The sequence below is a fragment of the Cervus elaphus genome, chromosome 19 (genome assembly GCF_910594005.1).
Source record: "Cervus elaphus chromosome 19, mCerEla1.1, whole genome shotgun sequence".
NCBI classification, from domain to species: domain Eukaryota; kingdom Metazoa; phylum Chordata; class Mammalia; order Artiodactyla; family Cervidae; genus Cervus; species Cervus elaphus.
Window position 1 is genome coordinate 79413802 of NC_057833.1, and position 22869 is coordinate 79436670.

Here is a 22869-nt window from a genome sequence, read left to right on the forward strand (position 1 = left end):
ACAAGATGCCAAAGTTTTAAATCTTGGAGTTCTTCTTGAACATTGCATGTTTTATTTAGAAATACTTCCAGTTTTCCACAAGAGAACATTCTGTAATGACAGAAATGTTCTGTAATCTGCATTGTCCAGAATATGGATCTACTGAGCACTTGATATGTGGCCAGTTTAAGGAATGACTATCTGCTTTTATTTAATTTTAAATAATTTTAAGTTGAAAAATCACATGGCTACCAAATAGAATAGCGCAGCTCCAAACTATCATATTAAAAAGAAGAGTTAAATGCTGGGCTCTCTGATCATTAGGCAACAGACCAAACCTTGGACTAAAATGCTATTAGATGTTTTTTCTCAAGAAACTGAGAAGCTGGGATAGGTAGTTTTGATAATTTGAAAATGCCAGACAATTCCATATTCTTACTATGATCAATAACTTCTTTCTTTGTTCCCTGCTAAAACCTATATTTAAATATAGAAGTGCTTAGTTGAAGTGAATGGCCTCACTTTCAAATCCTTTTTCCTACAGTGAAAAGGTCAAAATTGTATTATTAGGAAGGAGAAAGATTGAAAAAAAAAAGAGGCTACTGCTATAGCTGAGCAGTTAGGGGATCAACCCCTAATATCCAGGGGGTCAGCTTCCCATGAGGCTGGGTTAGACCAGCAGGCTCCATCTGGGCACCTGAGCTGGTGGCTGCTGAGGGAGGGCTCACCGTGATGGAAGATTTCCCTGCCGTGTTCCCGTGCTTCAATAAGGATTTGGACAGCTTTCTCTGGGAAACAATCTGTATGAAGGAAACACAAGGTGGAGATAATAGTCATATACTTGCAGGTATGCACTTCAGTATTTTTCTTACAGAATTTTACATTTACAGTTCTCCTTTAAATTAAGACATCAATGTCCACTTATTTTCCAAGGTTCTTCCACAAACCTTTGCTAAATACAGGTCATTCTCTCCTTTCCTCTTACAGCCTGAGCTGTGTGAGTGAAGGATTATGGATAATTTAGTCACTTAGGAGGTGGTTTAATCATTGCTGAGACATTTATATTAAAATTAGACAAAACATGTTGGGTATGTAAATTAAGATAAAGAAGATGAAATTTCAGAATGATCTCAAATTAGCACTAAAACCTCTGTGCAGAGTGGGGGATGGGGTGAGGGGAGGAAAGAAACTCAAGGTCTAAATCTATATCTATAACCTCTAGAGTTCTATTTTTAATATATTCATTATGAAGCTATAAAGTAAGTCATCAGGAGACTGATGTTCAGACAAGCCAAAAGGAATAATTGGGGTCCTCTCCACAATTCGGTGTCAACTAAAAGTATCAGTCCACTGGCAGTTATTCTCATTAGAACCCACCCCATCTTGTTTTCTTGAACAAGAAAACAAGAATAGAACCCACCCTCTTGTTTTCTTTTCTGGAAGGGAAAGATGGTAAGGCATTGAGGCCCAGATGTACCCAGTGATTCCTAAAGGAAACAAGGCTTAAAAGACTTGAGCGAAAGCCATGCTCTCAGGAGGGAGAAGTCCCCAGTTGCTGGTGGTGCTTTCTATCTGCAATGGCCCCAGTGATCCTTGCTTCCTGGAATTCTTGTCTTTGTGTAATTCCCTCTCCCGAGTGTTGGGTGGATCCAGTGATTTGCTTCTAGTGAACAGAATACCACAAAAGTGATGGGATATCACTTCAAAGATTAGTTTCTGAAATCACCGTGACTTCTTTCTTGCTCACCATCTCTCTTTCTCTGTCTTAGAGTCTTTGCTCTGGGGAATGCAGGCTGCTAGGTTGTGAAGAGCCCTCTAAGAGCAGCCCACATGACCTGGAATTTATGTCCCTACTCAATAGCCAGTGAGAACCAGAAGCTGATCTGCAGCCACATAGGTAAGCAAGGAGTAGGTCCTCCCCACAGATGAGCTTTGAGATAACTGTACCTTGACAATAGCCTCTGAGAGACACTGGTCCAGAGGACCATTGCTGCAACTCCTGACACACAAAAACTGTGAGATAATAAATGTTTGTTTTTAAGCTTTCAAGTTTTGGGGTAATCTTTGATGCAGGAATTGGTAAAAGTGCACATAAGATAGGGAAGGAGATCACTGTGGAAAGTGGGGGCATAACCTTATTCTCTGAAATCCTTATTTTGTCTCTGTGTTAGAGCAATATCAAGAGTGTGCTAATATCCAATGCAAAAAAGTTCAGAGAACTTCCCTAGGCCAAGCAGATTGAAATATCCTAATGTTCAGTTTGCTATCCTCTGAAGAGGAAGGAGTGTTTCTGTAAAAAATCACCACTGATGATGATGATGATGACATCAAGGAAAACAATGGGAGCTCCCATGTAAGAACACAGATTATGTGGCAGATGCCTTATTCATTCCAAAAATAATTATCTAGCCCCTATTGTATGACAAACTTGGTGCTACGCCCTAAGAATAGAGTGGTAAGCAAAGTCAGATACAATCTCTGACCTCATGGAGCTTACATTTTTAGTAGAGGAGATAGCAATAAACCAGGGCTTCCCAGGTGATGCTAGTGGTAAATAAGCTGCCAATGCAGGAGGCGTAAGAGATGAGGGTTTGATCCCTGGGTCGGGAAGATCCCCTGGAAGAGGAAACAGCAACCCTCTCTAGTATTCTTGCCTAGAGAATCCCATGGACAGAGGAACCTGGCAGACTACTGTCCAAGGGGTCACAAAGAGTCGGACATGACTGAAGCGACTCAGCACAAGCACAAGTTACAAACCAAATGGTCAAACAAATGTAACTTGTCACAAAGGAGAGATGTCCTGGCCATGGTGGGGATGGTGAATGGGATAACTGAAGGTGAACCATTTATAAATCTCTGGCAACAGGCCAGGTGAGAGGTAACAGTGACTGTGGAGATGGAGGGAAAAGACTGGACCTATGAGATAAATGTAAAATAGTCAAAATTTGGAAATGGATTGACTATGGAGAGAGTGGAAGGCATCCTAAAGGCATCATTGAATCAGACAGAAATGCCCTTCATTGAGTTGAGTCAACGAAGAGGATATTAAGTTGGAAGGCAAAGAACAAAGTTTGAGGCAGAAAACACACTGGAGTAAGTTGATGAAGAGAAAAAGAGGAAGGGAATGAATAAGAAGACAATTCTTTCAATAAGTTTTGCTATAAAGTGGAGAAAAGAGAGAATAGACCCTGAGGGGAAGGAGAAATTCACTAAGGTTTTGTCTTAGTGGTCACTTTGTTGCTAAGTTTACAGCCCTACAAATTTGGTATTATTAGTTTCTTTTGCTAGAGGAGCAAAGTTGGACACAGAGAATTTAAGTAACTCTCCTAAGGTTATAGAGATAAGAGGGAATGTAGCTGGGATTTGAACCTGGGTCTGACTCCAGACACTGATCTCCAGTTACATTATGACTGGTAAGGAAACTCCTAAAAGAGATTCAGAAAATGTTCACAGTGGGGTTTGTACTACATGTGTTTGTTTTTAAGCCCTAAATCTCATGTTAGTGCTTAAGTCTCAATGTGTAAGCATGGAGAAGATGGTAATGAAATAATTAAGTTAAACTTTAAGAATGAAGTAATCTAAAGGCACTGGCTTTGGTTAAGCTCACTGTGGCATAATGACTAAGAACATAGGTCTTCCATTGTAAAAATGTAACACACTTTCTTTATCTACTCATCTGTTGATGGATATATATGTATATATATATTATATATATATATTTAATATATATAATGGAATATTACTCAGCCATAAAAAGGAATTAAATTGGGTCATTTGTAGTGATCTAGATGGACCTAGAATCTGTCATATGGAGTGAAGTAAGTCAGAAAGAGTAAAAACAAATATTAACACACATATATAGAACCTAGAATAATGATTCAGACGAAACCATTTGCAGCTTAGGAGTAGAGACACAGATGTAGAGATTGGACATGTGTACACAGGGTGGGAAGGAGAGATGGAATGAACTGAGAGAGTAGCACTGACATATATATACTATCACGTGCAAAATAGATAGCTAGTGGGAAGCTGCTATATAATACAGAGAGCTCAGCTCAGTGCTCTGTGATGACCTAGAGGGGTGGGATGTGGGGATAGGGTGGGAGGGAGGCTCAAGAGGGAGGGAATATTTGTGTACATATAGCTGATTCACTTTATTATACAGCACAAACTAATAAAACATTGTAAAACAATTATATTCCAAAAAAAAGAACATAGAATTTTTATATAGCTATCAATAAAATGACATGAAAAATTAAGATGATAAAGAAATTGGCTTTCCTTCCCAAAGTTAATTTTGAACCCAAACTCCTCACCTTTCCCACCCTATCATTAGAATGTTTCAATGTTTTTAGTCTTATTGGCAAAATCATTATCCCCCTTACCTCATTCCCAGATTATCACTCATTGTAGAAAAACTACCATTTCCTAGAATAATGTAGACATTATTTTTTAAACTTGAAATAAACCAAAGCACAGAACACAAACAGTAAAACAACATTAGGAAGACTTTCTCTCCAGGGGCTTTTAAGTAGGGGGGTAGAGGGGAAGACACACAAATAGACGACAAAACAAGAGTCATTGATAAGAAGTAGCCAGGTCAATATCTGTCTAAAGAAAGGCAATATTATTCCCTGTTCCCAAATAAATCTGGTCTCAGGAATACTTTGGTCAGGACTTTCCTGTAGTCCAATGGTTAAAAATCCACCTTGCAAAGCAGGGGATGCAGTTCAATTCCTGGTTGGGGAAATAAGATCTCACATATCACGGAGCAACTAAGTTCAGATGCTGCAACTACTAAGCCCATGCACTCCAGAGGCCATGCACCACAACTAGAGAATCTGTGTGCATCAATGAAAGAACACACATGAAGCAACAAAGAACCCATGTGATGCAACTAAGATACGACTTGATAAAATAAATTTCAAAAAATACTTTGGTCCAGTGTTATTGTGTTCCATCTGCATTTATTACCCATTCCAATAGCTCCAAATGATCCCAACAATCCTCTCAGCACTGAGATGATCCATGCATTGGATTACCACATGTTGGTAGATTGCCTTTACAGATTGTGTCTTCCAAGATCCACAATTGCTTTTTTTTTTTATTATTATTATTTTTTTCCAGTGGGTTTTGTCATACATTGATATGAATCAGCCATGGATTTACATGTATTCCCAATCCCGATCCCCCCTCCCACCTCCCTCTCCACCCGATTCCTCTGGGTCTTCCCAGTGCACCAGGCCGGAGCACTTGTCTCATGCATCCCACCTGGGCTGGTGATCTGTTTCACCATAGATAGTATGATCAACTATGGTCTTAGGTCTCTCTTCTCACTCTTACTTAGCCAGTAAGTCAGTTCAGTAACTCAGTTGTGTCCGACTCTTTGCTACCCTTTGGACTGCAGCACACCAGGCTTCCCTGTCCATCACCAACTCCCACAGCTTACTCACCCTCATGTCCATCAAGTCAGTGATACCTTGCAACCATCTCATCCTCTGTCATCCCCTTATCCTTCTGCCTTCCATCTTTCCCAGCATTAGAGTCAGTTCCAATGAGTCACTTCTTCACATCAGGTGGACAAAGTATTGGAATTTCAGCTTCAGTATCAGTCCTTCCAGTGAATATTCAGGACTGATTTCCTTTAGGATTTACTGGTTGGATCTGCTTGCAGAAGACTCTCAAGAGTCTTCTCCAAAACCTCAGTTCAAAAGCAACAATTCTTTGGCACTCAGCTTTCTTTATAGTCCAACTCTCACATCCATACATGACCACTGGAAAAACCATAGCTTTGACTAGATGGACCTTTGTTGGCAAAGTAATGTCTCTGCTTTTTAATATGCTGCCTAAGTTGGTCATAGCTTTTCTTCCAAGGAGCAAGCATTTTTTAACTTCATGGCTGCAGTCACCATCTGCAGTGATTTTGGAGCCCAAGAAAATAAAGTCTGTCACTGTTTCCACTGTTTCCCCATCTATTTGCCATGAAGCGATGGGACCGGATGTCATGATCTTAGTTTTCTGAATGCTGAGTTTTAAGCCAACATTTTCACTCTCCTCTTTCACTTTCATCAAGAGGCTCTTTAGTTCTTCAATTTCTGCCATAAGGGTGGTGTCATCTGCATATCTGAGGTTATTGATATTTCTCCCGGCAATCTTGATTCCATCTTGTGTTTCATCCAGCCCAGTATTTCCCATGTATATCCTATGTATAGGTTAAATAAACAGGGTGACATTATACAGCCTTGACATACTCCTTTCCCAATTTGAAACCAGCCTGTTGTTCCATGTCCAGTTCTAACTGTTGCTTCCTGACCTGCATACATATTTCTCAGGAGGCAGGTCGGATGGTCTGGTATTCCCATCTCTTTCAGAATTTTCCACAGTTTGTTGTGATCCACACAGTCAAAGGCTTTGGCATATTTAATAAAGCAGAAGTAGATGTTTTTCTGGAACTCTCTTGCTTTTTCAATGATACAACGGATGTTGGCAATTTGATCTCTGGTTCCTCAACCTTTTCTAAATCTAGCTTGAACATTTGGAAGTTCACAGTTCATGTACAGTTGAAACCTGGCTTGGAGAATTTTGAGCATTACTTTGCTAGCCTGTGAGATAAATGCAACTGTGTAGTAGTTTGAACATTCTTTGGCATTGCCTTTCCTTGGGACTGGAATGAAAACTGATCTTTTCCAGTCCTGTGGTCACTGCTGAGTTTTCCAAATTTGCTGGCATATTGAGTGCAGAACTTTTACAGCATCATCTTTTAGGATTTGAAAGAGCTCAACTGGAATTCCATCACCTCCACTAGCTTCATTCGTAGTGATGCTTCCTAAGGTCCACTAGACTTTGCATTCCAGGATGTCTGGCTCTAGGTGAGTGATCACACCATCATGGTTATCTGGGTTATGAAGATCTTTTTTGGGTCTGGGTCAGAAGTTCTTCTGTGTATTCTTGCCACCTCTTCTTACTACCTTCTGCTTCTGTTAGGTCCATACCATTTCTGTTCTTTATTGTGCCTATCGTTGTATGAAATGTTCCCTTGGTGTCTCTAATTTTCTTGAAGAGATCTCTAGTCTTTCCCATTCTATTGTTTTCCTCTATTTCTTTGCAGTGATCACTGAGGAAGACTTTCTTATCTCTCCTTGCTATTCTTTGGAACTCTGCATTCAAATGGGTATATCTTTCCTTTTCTCCTTTGCCTTTAACTTCTCTTCTTTTCTCATCTATTTGTAAGGCCTCCTCAGACAATCATTTTGCCTTTCTTTTTCTTAGAGATGGTCTTGATCATTGCCTACCATACACTGTCATGAACCTCCATCCATAGTCTTCAAGTACTCTGTCAGATCTAATCCCTTGAATCTATTTGTCCTTTCCACTGTATAGTCATAAGTCATTTGATTTAGGTCATACCTGAATATTCCAGTGGTTTTCCCTACTTCCTTCAATTTAAGTCTGAATTTGGCAATAAGGAGTTCATGATCTGAGTCACAGTCAGCTCCCAGTCTTGTTTTTGCTGACTGTATAGAGCTTCTAAACCTTTGGCTGCAAATAATATAATCAGTCTGATTTCGGTGTTGACCATCTGGTGATGTCCATGTGTGGAGCCTTCTCTTGTGTTGTTGGAAGAGGGTGTTTGCTAGGACCAGTGTGTTCTCTTGGCAAAATGCTGTTAGCCTTTCCCCTGCTTCATTTTTTACTTCAAGGCCAAATTTGCCTGTTACTCCAGGTATCTCTTGACTTCCTACTTTTGCATTCCAGTTCCCTATAATGAAATGGATATCTTTTTTTGGTGTTAGTTCTAGAAGGTCTTGTAGGCCTTCACAGAATCATTCAACTTCAGTGTCTTCGGCATTACTGGTTGGGGAATAGACTTGGATTATTGTGCTGTTGAATGATTTGCCTTGGAAATGAACAGAGATCATTATATCGTTTTTGAGATTGCATCCAAGTACTGAATTTTGGACTCTTTTGTTGACTCTGACTATGAAGGCTACTCCATTTCTTTGAAGGGATTCTTGCCCATCGTAGTATATCTAATGGTCATCTGAGTTAAATTCACTGATTCCAGTCCATTTTAGTTCACTGATTCCTAAAATGTCGATATTCACTCTTGCTATGTCCTGTTTGACCACTTACAATTTGCCTTGATTCATGGACTTAACAATCCAGGTTCCTATGGGTATTGCTCTTTACAGCATCGGACTTTACTTCCATCACCAGTCACATCCACAACTGGGTGTTGTTTTTGCTTTGGCTCTGTCTCTTCATTCTTTCTGGAGTTATTTCTCCACTGATCTCCAGTAGTGTATTGGGCACCTACCGACATGGGGAGTTCATCTTCCAATGTCCTATCTTTTTTGCCATTTCATGCTGTTCATGGGGTTCTCAAGGCAATAATACTGAAGTGGTTTGCCATTCTCTTCTCCAGTGGACCACGTTTTGTCAAAACTGTCCACCATGACCCGTCCATCTTGGGTGGCCCTATGTGGCATGGCTCATAGTTTCATTGAGTTAGACAAGGCTGTGGTCCATGTGATCAGTTTGGTTAGTTTTCTGTGATTGTGGTTTTCATTCTATCTACCCTCTGATGCATAAGGATAAGAGGCTTATGGAAGCTTCCTGATGGGAGAGACTGACTGAGGGGGAAACTGGGTCTTGTTCTGATGGCCAGGCTATGCTCAGTAAATCTTTAATCCAATTTTCTGTTGATGGGCTGGGATGTGTTCCCTCCCTGTTGTTTGACCTGAGGCCAAACTATGATGGAGGTACCTCCTTAAAAATGTCCCATGTATGCACCGCTGAACTCAGTGCCCCCGACCCTGCAGCAGGACACCGTTGACCCACGCCTCTGCCAGAGACTCCTGGACACTCATGGGCAAGTCTGGGTCTGTCTCTTGTGGGGTCACTGCTCCTTTCTCCTGGGTCCTGATGCACACAAGGTTCTGTTTGTGCCCCTTAAGAGTCTGTTTCCCCAGTCTGCGGCATTCTTTTCAGGCCCTACCAATGGAAATGTTAGCATTTCTAAATAAGTTCTTCTTCTTCTCCTGCGAGAACTCCAAAACAACAGCTCGCTGCTGAACAACCGTCTGCTAGAGATCTGCGGCTCAATGGTGGGATTAATGGCGATGTCCTCCAAGAGGGCTTATGTCATACCCAAGTCTGCTGCACCTAGAGCGCCTGCCCTTGCGGCAGGCCACTGCTGACCCGCACCCTCACAGGAAACACTCAAACACAGTTCTGGCTCAGTCTCTGTGGGGTCTCTGGTTCCTGGTACACACAAGTTTGGTTTGAACCCTCTGAGCGTCTCTGGTGGGTATGGGGTTTGTTTGATTCTAAATACGATTTCACCCTTCCTACCATCATGCTGGGGGTTCTCCTTTGCCCTTGGACATGCGGTATCTTTTTTTGGTGGGATCCAACATTCTCTAGTAGACGGTTGTTCAGCAGTGAGTTGTTGTTTCGGAGTTCTCACAGGAGAAGAAGAAGAACTTATTTCAAAATGCTAACATTTCCATTGGTAGGGCCTGAAGAGAATGCTACCATGTACCACCTCCTGCCTTTTATGAATGCTAGGAAGACAAGCAATATCCCAGAAAATATTCCTTCTTAAGAGATGGGCCTTTGAGTACATAAGTGGCTAATCAAGCAGGTATTCAAACAAACATATTTTACAGTTCCAGGCCTCCATCTTAGCTCCAAAAAATGAGTAACAATTAAAGTCTCAAATCTCTCATTGTAATAATGATTGACAATGAGTTCCCATTGGCACTGCTGTTTTTGGGCATTTGGGCAAGAACAGTAGGCTACCCAGCTGGAGCAGTGATCTTTGAAGAAAAGCCTATTCGTGCCAATCCCCATCTCACACAGGCTTTGTTGAAACTGAAGCAACTGCATCAGACTGAAGAAAAACCTTTTCTCTTGTCAGAGGATGAGGGGATTTGAATGACAAGGACTCACCCTCGTCTCAGCTGACATTGATGCCAATAAATAGGCAGTATTTAGCACTGGGCTGAAGGGGATACACTTGTCAGAAGTCCTCTCATTTGATTCTTCTCACCCTAGAGTGGGGTCACAGCTGCAGTCCTGAGAAAGGTGAAGTATAGGGGGAGCAAACACTCTTATTAGCAAAGTCAGATGAGAGGGACACTACCACCGTTAAGTCTCTGATCTGCATTCACACATGAATCTATAGAGGAAATGCTTCTCTCCTTCTGAAGTGAACAGTATTCTAAGAGCAGGTATCCTCATTTTTTAGGCAAGTCCACTGTTTCACTTAGATAAATGGAAAAAAATCCAGGTGAATAAAAAACATTTTGGTCAATATTTTAACATGTATATTCAGCTGGATTTGCATACAAAGGCTTTCAAAGCAGTCATTTTTGGGACTAGACAGTTGCTTTTCATGAGCTCCTTTTACTGAAAATATCTCCAGATCATTTCTGGAAATTTCTTTAGGAATTTATTGCAAAACAAACATTTATTGAACATCTTTTCTGTGCTGGATGCTGCTGAGACAACAGAGGTGGACAGATGAGAACATATTTACAATACAGGACAATCACACTTCTGTTAGCCAGAGCTGAGAATGCCCAAAGCATGCGTTGGCTTCCCCAATGGCTTTATTACTCCCAGGTAAAAAAAGAATCTTCCTGCCAACACTGGATGCATGGGTTCAATCCCTGGATCAGGAAGATCCCCTAGAGAAGGAAATGGCAACCGACTCCAGTATTCTTAACTGGAAAATCCCATGGACAGAGGAGCCTGGCAGGCTACAGTTCATGGGGTTGCAAAAGATTCAGACACAACTTAGTGACTAAACAATAACAACAGCAAAGCATGTGTCAGAGAACTTTCATCCCTTAAAAAGTAAGTAAATATTGTATGAGAAAGTCTTTGTGTAGATAAGTCTGGAAATCATAGGATTAGTACAAAGCTTGACATCTTAACCGAAGGACATCAACAGAGCTCTAGTTTTGAATCACCCTGAGCACAGCCATGGTGGAGTATTCTTTATACTTTTTTGGCCCCAGAACCTTTTGTCAAGGAGCATCCCTGATGCTCTGTAAAGTAGCAGTTACTACTCCCATCACTACAGTGTATAACCAAGCATTCCTGATGGCTCCTATAGCAACAGAAGGGGACAGTCCCAGGTCCCCTCAGGCTGGATTCTTGCAGGGCTGGCTGGGCTCCCAACATCCCAACAGCATCCCAACAGATGCTGACATCGGCATCTCTTTGCCTGCAGGTTCCCCTGGAGTCTGTGTCCACTGTCCACTGGCTCAGAAAGCTGCAAATGGAGGGGATTAACACCCTTGGGAGCGGACAGAAATGCCCCAGCTCCTTTCGCCCAGGTATGGGGGTAACTCTGTGGTGTTTGCTCTGCACAGAAGCTGAGTTTCCCCCATGGATGGAGCTCCAGTTACTCCCAGTGGTGATTCCTTAGACATCACAGCCTTTGCTTTATTGACTCCTCCTCCTTTCCTGCCACTTCTCCACTCCCTTTCTAGTGTTTCTTTTACTTTCCAAATAATCTTTTCTCAATGCTTGTCTGCTTCTGGGAGACATTACTGACATTCTACTCTGTCAGATAATGTACTGAGTGTTTCATACACATGATATCATTTACTGTCATTTAATGAGCAAAATATTAAATCCGCTTGCAATGCAGGAAACCCCAGTTCTATTCCTGGGTTGGGAAGATCCCCTGGAGGAGGACATGGCAACCCATTCCAGTCTTCTTGCCTGGAGAATCCCTGTTGACAAAGGAGCCTGGCAGGTTATAGTCTATGGGGTTGCAAAGAGTTGGACACGACTGAGCAACTCAGCACAATGAGCAAAACTCTATCTTGCCTAGACAAACAGGGATGAAAGAAGCAAGACTTTGAGAAATTAGGGTATTTATCTAAGTTCACAGAGCATTATGGACTGAACTGTGTCCCTTCCCACAATGTATTTGAAGACAGGGCTTATAATGGAGATAACTGAGGTTAAATGAGGTCATAAGTGTGGGGCCCTAATCCAATAGGACTAGTGTCCTTATAAAAGAGAACGATATATTAGAAGTCCTTCTTTCTCTGTCTCTCTCTATGTATATGCACAGAGGAAAAGGTTTATGAGGAGACCATGAGAAGGCAGGAGAGGCCTCACCATGAATTCACCCTGCTGTCACCTCGATCTTGGAATTCCAGCCTCCAGAAATATGATAAATAAATTGCAGTTGTTGAAGTCACTAGTGTGTGATATTTTGTTATGGCAGTTCTAACAGACTAATACACAAAGCTGTAATATTTGAGGCCAAGGTTTGCTCCTTCACTGAGCATCCTATTTATTGAGTATCTATCATGTGCTGGATATTGAGAATAACATGATGACACAAGGCAGGCACACACTGCCCTCTAGAGATAGCAACACAAAACACATGTCAAATTCCGACTTTGCAAGGAGAAGCAATGACGTGCCATGAGAGGAGGCTCACCTGATCCAGAAGGTCAGGTGAGGCACTTCTGAAGAAATTGCTCCTGACCTGAAGGCTCATGGATGACAATTGAGGAGTCAAAGAGGAGAGGGAATGGTAGCTACCAAGGCCATGTATGAATATGAGGATCAGGGTGAATATACAAGGCAGAAAAGAAGACTTTTCCTTTATTTCTACAGACCAGGTTCCTGGCAGTGTTGTCTTCTGACTGACACTAGGTACTTTAGCAATGTTGGCTGGGGTAGGTTAAAAATGACCCCTTAAAGATATCCATGGGGTTCTCAAGTGGCTCAGTAGTAAAGAATCTGCCTGCCAGTGCAGGAGATGTGGATTCGATCCCTAAGTCTGGAATATCCCCTGGAAGAGGAAATGGCAACCTACTCTAGTATTCTTGCCTGGAAAATCCCAAGGACAGAGGAGCCTGGTGCTCTGGTCCAGGGTGTCACAAAGAGTCAGACACGACTAAACACAAAGATATCCATACCCTAAATTACTGAAACCTGTGTGTATCACTTAATATGGCAAAAAAGTCATTATAGATGTAATTAAGTTAAGGATCTTAAAATGTGGAGATAATCCTGGATTATCTGGGTGGACTTTAAATGTAATCTAAGGAATCAGAAGGAGATATGATAACATACACTTAGAAAGGACGGAAATATGAAGACAGAGGAGAGAAATATTTGAAGATGATGGACAAGGCAAGGAATGGATTCTCCCCTAAAGCCTTCAGAAGGAGCATGGCCCTGCTCACACCCTGATTTTGGACTTCTTCCCCCAGAATTGTGAGAGAATAAATTTGTTGTTTTAAGCCACCAAGCTTGTGATCATTTGTAATAGTAAACACAGGGAACTAATACTGACCTAGCCCATGACCAGGTTCAAAGTCCCAGGAAAAGATGTGATGATGGCTTTGATGATGACTGATTTTAGGGAAATCCCTACCTTCTCATTTCCCTCCCAAGACTGCTGGGCAATAGAACTTCACCTAGTAGACATCAGACTTGCTAAGATAAATATGCCTGAAGGCCCTAGCCTTGACACTCTCCCTCCCTTTTCTGGTCATCTGGCTTCCACAACTGACCCAGAGGAGCCACAATCCTATCTGAGCACAGAATAATGCCTGAGAAGCTTGGCATCTTGTATGCACTACCAGTAAAGGGAAACTTTACCATTGTTTTAAAGATCATTTTAAAATAGCCTTTGAAGAGCTATGCTTTTTCTTATGCTGTTCCCTCTCCCCTCAATTGGCAAATTTTATTCATTTTTATGATCTTCATTGGGAACTTGGAGTGGTTGCTGTGATAGGAGGGATGCGGAGTCACCCGTAGGAGAGAGAATTATTCCTTCTCCCCTCACTTGTCCTCCCCTCCTCATCCTAGCTGGCTACTATCCAGCTGCAGCGGCACAGCCTGCATGGCTAGAAAGGCAGACTCTCAGGGCCCACTGCAGACCTGCTGAGCCAGAATCTTCATTTTGATGAGGTCGCCAGGTGACCTGCATGTACGTTAAAAGTGGTAAGCACTGAGCTAGAAGTGAGAATTACATGTCGACATTTCATGTCAAATTTCAGTACAGTATGATCAGATTTAAAGGATTTTTAGAAAAGTGTTTTAAAATGAATCCATTCTGCTGATTTAGACTTTGATTAAGAGTAAAGTTGTAGTAGCTTAGAAGCTTTCTCAGATATTCAGGAGAGAGAATGGCAACACATGTGTGCACGCACATTTTACATAAACTCAGTCTGGTCCCCAGCTCCCCAGTGGAGACCTACGTGGACCAGCCCAGCAAGAATGGTTTCAAGTCACAGGCATGATGGGTAATCTGCTCACTTGGGCATCCTGTCTCCGGCTTTCTATTAAGCAGTGTTCTAATTACTTCCAGTGTAATTACAGGCTTTTACCCTTTCTCTGACTTCATTAGTAAGGGATGGAGAGATGTTTAGAAAAGGATTTAAGGACTGCCTGTGTATTCTGCACCTTTGCCTCCTCATCACCAATGATCTGGCCCAGAAGCCATCTGCCCACCCCAAGCTGAGGAATACCACATGGCGATCAGGAGAAAGAGGAAGAGCTTCATCTCTAAGCAGCCGCTGCCCAGGGGAGGGCCTTGTGTCAGGTCAAGGGCACAAAGCAGCTTTTCAACCATCCTCACCTTTGGCAGGGCGCGACTCATTGTCACTGAAGTTGGCAAGTAGGTACTAGTAGTCTACAGGAAGAGAAGGATGGGAGAAATCCCTGGACTACTTTTAAGTGAAGGATGCAAATTCCAACTTTCAGGTTATTAGATCAAGTATTTTTATTATCAGTTAACAGGTGAAGAGACCGGAAGCTCAGAGATAATTAAGTCACACAACTGTCAAAGTGTAATAATCCTACTGCAGGAAGAGCACTTAATGTGTGCCAGCCACTGCTCTGTAGTGACTTCAGTGTATTGATTAATTTAATTCTCATAACAGCCCTATAAAGTAAGTATTATGCCCATTTGCAGATAAGAAAACAAAGTATAAAGAGTGTATTGGTTTGCTAGGGCTGCTATAACAAATTACCATAAATTGACATAAAAAACCAGAACCATCTTCTCTCATGTTTTTTCTTTTTTTATTTATTTTTATTTATTTATTTATTTTTTATTAGTTGGAGGCTAATTACTTCACAACATTTCAGTGGGTTTTGTCATACATTGGTTTTAAGGGCAGAGTTTGAAATCAAGGTGTCTGTGGGGGCCATGCTCCCTCCAGGGGCTCTGAAGGCGGTTTCTATTTCTTGTCCCTGTTCCAGAGTCCGGTGCCTGCTGCTGTCCCCTGGCCTGTGTCTGCATCACTCCACCTCCTTCCTGTGGCCTTCTCCTGTCTGTGGGCCTCCTCTGTGGTTCCTTTGTATGGACACTTGTTATTGGAATTATCCCACATGGATAACCCAGGTGGTTACCTCTGCATCTTGCTAACCCTTACTTAACTAGATCTGCAGAGACTCTATGTCCAAATAAGGTCACATTCACAGACCGCAGGGTTGAGGATGCAGACATGTTTTGGGGGTGGCCACCATTCAGCCCACCATAGAGAGGCTAGGTGACTTGCTCAAGGTTCCACAGCCAGAGATTTGAATACAGTCAGTCCAGCCAGAGTCCATCCCTTCTCTGCTGCCTCCTGTAAATGACAGAGGCTAGACTTGATCCTGCACTACTGCCAGATGTTTGCAGTAATTCATACCCACTCCTCACCCTGGAGAAGCCAACCTCAGAGGGGTGTTCCCTCTCCCTCAGACCACTGCAGAGCCACTTAACTTGTGCCCTAGCTTCATGCTTCACTCTTGCTATATAATGTTGAGTAAGAAACATGGAGGGGCCTAGAGATTATCTTACTAAGTGAAGTCAGACAGAGAGAGACAAATAATATATGATGCCACTTATATGTGGAATCTAACAAAAATGACACAAATAAACTTATTTATAAAACAGGAATAGATTTACAGACATAAAAACAAACTTATGGTTACCAAAGAGGAAAGGGGAGAGGGACAAATTGGGAGTTTGAGATTAACATGTAGACACTACTACATATAAAATAGATAACCAATAAGGTCCTATTGTATAGCACACGGAACTATATTCAATATCTTATAATAATCTATAAGGGAAAAATCTGAAAAAAAGGATATATAATGAATCACTTTGCTATACACTTGAAGTTAACACACTATTCTAAATCAACTATATTTCAATTAAAAATGAAGATACATTAATCTTAAAAAGAATCACACATGAGGCTCCAAATGCTGAACCTGGTATAGGGCAAGCAGGGTAACCTCCTCAAGCCTCAGTTTTCTTTTCTGTGAAATGGTGACAATACTATCCACTCCATTGGTTTATTATCATGTGCATAATGAGTACCAATAAAAAATTCCAGCATCAGGTACATGAGATGCTAAGGAAATGCTCTTTCCTCTTCTTTTCTCTCCCATCTAATCAATTCCCACAAAGAGATGATTATAGTCATTGACTGGCTTGGACTGCGGTCCTGGAGGTAGACTGGAAAAAGATGTAGAGAGTAAAGATATTTGAGACACTGAGTTGATCTCAGTGTGGATTACAATGGGCATTGGGAAAGCAGAATGGGTGGGCTGTGAGGCAGAGGGAGTGAGTGGCACAAGGGAAGGCTCCCAGTGTGTTGTTCTTCCTAATCCATCTACTACGGGCTTGGCCCCAGATCAAAGATTCCTGCTTGCCTGTGGCTTGATTGGTGAACCTGGGACATGGAGAGTTAAACTTTCCATCTTTATGGGCCTTGGGGGTCCTTAACTTATCCATTATTAGTGCTCCAAGCCCACCAGGGTCTCTTCTATAATCAAAAATATGTAACAAAGGTCAGAACCAGATGCAGAATAAGATGGATGATGCAGGCTTTACAGAGGTTGCTTCCTGGTCAACCTCTAAATCTTGTGTTGAAAGCCTGGTGGGTGTCACCCACAGGCAAAGGCACAGAAGTGCCCAGGAGCTGCAGTGGAGACATCATCTGGGTGTCAGGAGGCCTGGGTTTATCTTCACCCACTTGAAAACGACTTGCATTTAAGCAAGTCACTTCAAGGTTTGGGTGTTTAGCAGAAAATGTGAAAATATGGCACTTTCCCCTCAGGGGTTCTGTTAGAATGAAATGAGATGGTTGGTTGGCACAGTTTTTAGCATAGGGCAGTATGTATGGGTGGTCACTGTGCTCTCTGCCTGGACTGCTTTCCTACAATTCTCTGCATGGATTACGCCCATACTTTATTCTGATCTCAGCTCAGAAAGGGCCTCCCAGAACCCTTATTTAAATTAGCACCCATCCCTTCCCATCACTCTTTATTCCTTACCCTGTCAAGATTTTTTCCTTCATAGGACTATCACTGTTATTATTTTATGTAGCAACAGGTAAACTCCATGATAACAGGGCTTTGTCCCCTTTATTCACAGCTGGTGCTCCAGAGTCTAGAGGAGTGTCTGGCATATAGTAAGGGCTCAATAAATTAATGAATAGATACATATTTATTTGAATGAGTGAATAAATATATATTAGCTTATTATTATTATTGTTTGCATTGAATGTGTTATTCACTGAATGGATGAATAAATGAATATATATCAGCTATTTTTATCTGATTGTTATCCATAAATTGTACATGAACAAAGGTCTGTGCCCAGGAAAGGGTGAGGCCTGAATACTGTAAGTGGCTCAGATTCTGTGGTCCAGGAGTATTGAAGATGAACACTTACAGATGGATGTCATAGGTTTTCCTGAGCTGGGAAAAAGATGCAGAAGTCAATTTATTAACATACGGAAAGGGTCGCTTTCTTCCTGATCTCACTGAGCAGTTACTGCAGTTTACATTTAGGGAGAATTATTCTCCAGTTTTTCCAATCTGCAAAGAGTTGTAGAAACTGAATGCAATGGGATAGGAAAATGGTATACTGGGAAGGCAAGTAGCGATATCAGGCCTACTTGGGTTTGAATTTTAGTTCCACAACTTGCTGTCAACATGAGTGCAGATGAATTAGTTGAGCTCTCAGAGCCCAGTTCTTGATTTATCAGGTAACAGAGCACCTGAGATACGCAAGGCCCTCAGATATCATTCAGTCTCCTCCCTCAACTGAGCACTTAAGAGAAAGTCAGTGGTGGGGACATCTGGAGAGAGATATGGATGTTTTTCTTTAGGTATACAAAACAGAAGTTCAGAGGTAGTGAAGTTTAGAGATAAGAGAGGAAGAACTTAGGGCTCTGACTCTGAATCCAGAAGCCAGCTATTACATCTTGACTCTGACTCAGGAGGTGTGGATCTTGGTCTGGTGATGATGATGATGATCTGTGATGAACTATGATGATGGTGTTGACAGCACCAAGCTCATGAATCAACACTTGATAAATATCAGCTATGAAAACAATTTATTGTAATGAAGGGACTGTAAAATATATTGTCCTAATTTGGACACTTGAAAATGAAAGAGAACAATGTTAATAATTAAACCATAATATAGTAAAGTCACAGGATATAAAATTAACACACAGAAATCCCTTGCATTCCTATACACTAACAATGAGAAAACAGAAAGAGAAATTAAGGAAACAATACCATTCACCATTGCAACAAAAAGAATAAAATACTTAGGAGTATATCTACCTAAAGAAACAAAAGACCTATACATAGAAAACTATAAAACACTGATGAAAGAAATCAAAGAGGACACAAACAGATGGAGAAACATACCGTGTTCATGGATTGGAAGAATCAATATTGTCAAAATGGCTATACTACCCAAAGCAGTCTATAGATTCAATGAAAATCCCTATCAAGCTACCAATGGTATTTTTCACAGAACTAGAACAAATAATTTCACAATTTGTATGGAAATACAAAAAACCTTGAATAGCCAAAGTAATCTTGAGAAAGAAGAATGGAACTGGAGGAATCAACCTGCCTGATTTCAGACTCTACTACAAAGCCACAGTCATCAAGACAGTAATGGTACTGGCACAAAGACAGAAATATAGATCAATGGAACAGAATAGAAAGCCCAGAGATAAATCCACGAACCTATGGACACCTTATCTTTGACAAAGGAGGCAAGGATATACAATGGAAAAAAGACAACCTCTTTAACAAGTGGTGCTGGGAAAACTGGTCAACCACTTGTAAAAGAATGAAACTAGAACACTTTCTAACACCATACACAAGAATAAACTCAAAATGGATTAAAGATCTAAATGTAAGACCAGAAACTATAAAACTCCTAGAGGAGGACATAGGCAAAACACTCTCTGACATGAATCACAGCAGGATCCTCTATGACCCACCTCCCAGAATATTGGAAATAAAAGCAAAACTAAACAAATGGGACCTAATGAAACTTAAAAGCTTTTGCACTACAAAGGAAACTATAAGTAAGGTGAAAAGACAGCCCTCAGATTGGGAGAAAATAATAGCAAATGAAGAAACAGACAAAGGATTAATCTCAAAAATATACAAGCAACTCCTGCAGCTCAATTCCAGAAAAATAAATGACCCAATCAAAAAATGGGCCAAAGAACTAAACAGACATTTCTCCAAGGAAGACATACAGATGGCTAACAAACACATGAAAAGATGCTCCACATCACTCATTATCAGAGAAATGCAAATCAAAACCACAATGAGGTACCATTACACGTCAGTCAGGATGGCTGCTATCCAAAAGTCTACAAGCAATAAATGCTGGAGAGGGTGTGGAGAAAAGGGAACCCTCTTACACTGTTGGTGGGAATGCAAACTAGTACAGCCTCTATGGAGAACAGTGTGGAGATTTCTTAAAAAACTGGAAATAGACCTGCCATATGACCCAGCAATCCCACTTCTGGGCATACACACGGAGGAAACCAGATCTGAAAGAGACATGTGCACCCCAATGTTCATCGCAGCACTGTTTATAATAGCCAGGACATGGAAGCAGCCTAGATGCCCATCAGCAGATGAATGGATAAGGAAGCTGTGGTACATATACACCATGGAATATTACTCAGCCGTTAAAAAGAATTCATTTGAATCAGTTCTAATGAGATGGATGAAACTGGAGCCCATTATACTGGGTGAAGTAAGCCAGAAAGATAAAGAACATTACCACATACTAACACATATATATGGAATTTAGAAAGATGGTAATGATAACCCTATATGCAAAACAGAAAAAGAGAAACAGATGTACAGAACAGACTTTCGGACTCTGTGGGAGAAGGCGAGGGTGAGATGTTTTGAGAGAACAGCATGTATATTATCTAAAGGGAAACAGATCACCAGCCCAGATGGGATGCATGAGACAAGTGCTTGGGCCTGGTGCACTGGGGAGACCCAGAGGAATCGGGTGGAGAGGGAGGTGGGAGGGGGGATCGGGATGGGGAATACATGTAACTCCATTGCTGATTCATGTCAATGTATGACAAAACCCACTGCAATGTTGTGAAGTAATTAGCCTCCAAATAATAAAAATAAATGAAAAAAAAAATAATAATTCAACCATGACAATAGGTGTGAACCAAGATGGCCTAGGGAAAATGGAGTCTAGGTTACCATATCCTTATGGGATACCTTACAGTAAGGATGAATTCCCCTCCTTGGAAGTACTTAAGCTGAAGCCAGGAACATGAGGGCTGACACCTGCATAATGCTGGCTGAACCCAAGCTGGACTTTGGTCTTCCTCCCAATTTCAAGCTTTTCTGATTCCACTGGAACTATGTCTGCAAGTTCACCATAGTGTTAGTTTTCCTGGTTCAAGTCTCATTGTGGGGAGACAGGTCTGAATGATTTCCATTCATTTGTTGCTGAAAACTGGCTTGGGAGTATGTGATGCCCGCAGTCTCCTGGTGGGTAGATGCCAGGAAAGAGTGGTGAGCACTATAATCAGTTCACTTGAGGCCTCACCTGACCTGCCCAGGAGGACAGAGGAACCTCAAAAGCTCACATTCCATCCAAAACAAAGTTAATGAATTCATACTTGGCCTCATTTTGCCCTTGAATCTGAACCCAAGACTCTTGGGAATGATTTTGTAACCCAAGCAGTTATTGTTTTTCCTCCCTTTAAACTTTATTAGTTTAATTCAAAATAAAATATTCTCTTTTTCAAATTAGGCTTGAACTGGAGTTTGGGGGAATGTCAGAACCTCTTTGCGATTCTAATGAAGCTTGCTTAACTTATTCATTATTAGTGCTCCAAGTCCTCTTGGGTCTCTTCTGTAATCAAAAGCAATACTATGAAAGATCAGAAACAGATTACCCAAGGAAAACCTCCTCCCTGTGGGCAGTGGCATGGGAATCAAGGCTTTACCTGCAGCACCTGCAAAATTCTTTCTCAAAAAGCTAACAAAAAGGACAGCCTCATCATAAAAAAGTACACAAGTAATAAATCCTGAAGTGGGCTGTGCAGAAAAAGGAACCCTCCTACACTGTTGGTGAAGATGTATTTTGGTGCAGCCACTATGGAGAACAATATAGAGGTTCCTTAAAAAACTAAAAATAGAGTTACCATACATTCCTGCAATCACACTCCTGGGTGTATATCTGGATAAAACTCTAATTTAAAAAGATTCATGAATGCCAATGTTCAAACACAGAAAACTAACCATCTAATCACATGGATCACTGCCTTGTCTAACTCAATGAAACTATGAGCCATGTTGTGTAGGGCCACCCAGGACGGACGGGTAATGGTAGAGAGTTCTGACAAATGTAGTCCACTGGAGAAGGTAATGGAAAACCACTTCAGTATTCTTGCCTTGAGAATCCATGAACAGCATGAAAAGGCAAAAAGTTAGGACAGTGAAAGATGAAATCCCCAGGTCAGTAAGGTGCCCTATGCTATGGGAGATTGGTGGAGGAATAACTCCAGAAAGAATGAAGAGACAGAGCCAAAGCAAAAACACCCAGTTGTGGATGTGATGGGTGATGGAAGCAAGGTCCGATGCTGTGAAGAGCAATATTGCATAGGAACCTGGAATGTTAGGTCTAGGAGATGACAAGAGTGAACATTGACATTCTAGGAATCAGCGAACTAAGATGGACTGGAATGGGTGAATTTAACTCAGATGACCATTATATCTACTACTGGGGGCAAGAATCCCTTAGAAAAAAATGGAGTTTCCGTCATAAGTCAATAAAATAATGCGAAATGCAGTACTTGGATGCAATCTCAAAAATGACAGAATGATCTCTGTTCATTTCCAAGGCAAACCATTCAATATCACAGTAATCCAAGTCTATGCCCTGACCAGTAATGCTGAAGCTGAAGTCGAACGCTTCTATGAAGACCTACAAGACCTTCTAGGATTAACACCCAAAAAGGATGTCCTTTTCATTATAGGGGACTGGAATGCAAAAGTAGGAAGTCAAGAGATACCTGGAGTAACAGGCAAATTTGGCCTTGGAGTACAGAATGAAGCAGGGCAAAGGCTATTAGAGTTTTGCCAAAAGAATGCACTGATCATAGCAAACACCCTCTTCAAATGACACAGGAGAAGACTCTACACATGGACATCACCAGATGGTCAACACTGAAATCAGACTGACTATATTATTTGCAGCCAAAGTTGTAGAAGCTCTATACAGTCAGCAAAAACAAGACTAGGAGCTGACTGTGGCTCAGATCATGAACTCCTTACTGCCAAATTCAGACTTAAATTGAAGAAAGTAGGGAAAACCACTAGACCATTCATGTATAACCTAAATCATATCCCTTACGATTAAACAGTGGAAGTGAGAAGTAAATTTAAGGGACTTGATCTGATACACAGAGTGCCTGATGAACTATGGAGGGAGGTTCATGACATTGTACAGGAGACAGTGATCAAGACCAGCCCAAGCAAACTGGCTGTCTGAGGAGGCCTTACAAATAACCATGAAAAGAAGAGAAGTGAAAAGCA

At 41.4% G+C, this 22869-nt stretch overlaps 1 protein-coding gene across 6 annotated transcripts in view; it reads right to left on the reverse strand.

Annotated features, from left to right (window-relative positions):
• Nucleotides 1-22869, reverse strand: part of CPNE4 (copine 4) — a 656552-nt gene that overhangs the window by 177675 nt on the left and 456008 nt on the right. For all 6 annotated transcript variants that reach the window (XM_043875010.1, XM_043875009.1, XM_043875011.1 and 3 more), the window contains exon 4: nt 708-779. In XM_043875010.1, the coding sequence (XP_043730945.1) occupies nt 708-779 (72 nt within the window). The remainder of the gene's footprint in view (nt 1-707; nt 780-22869) is intronic.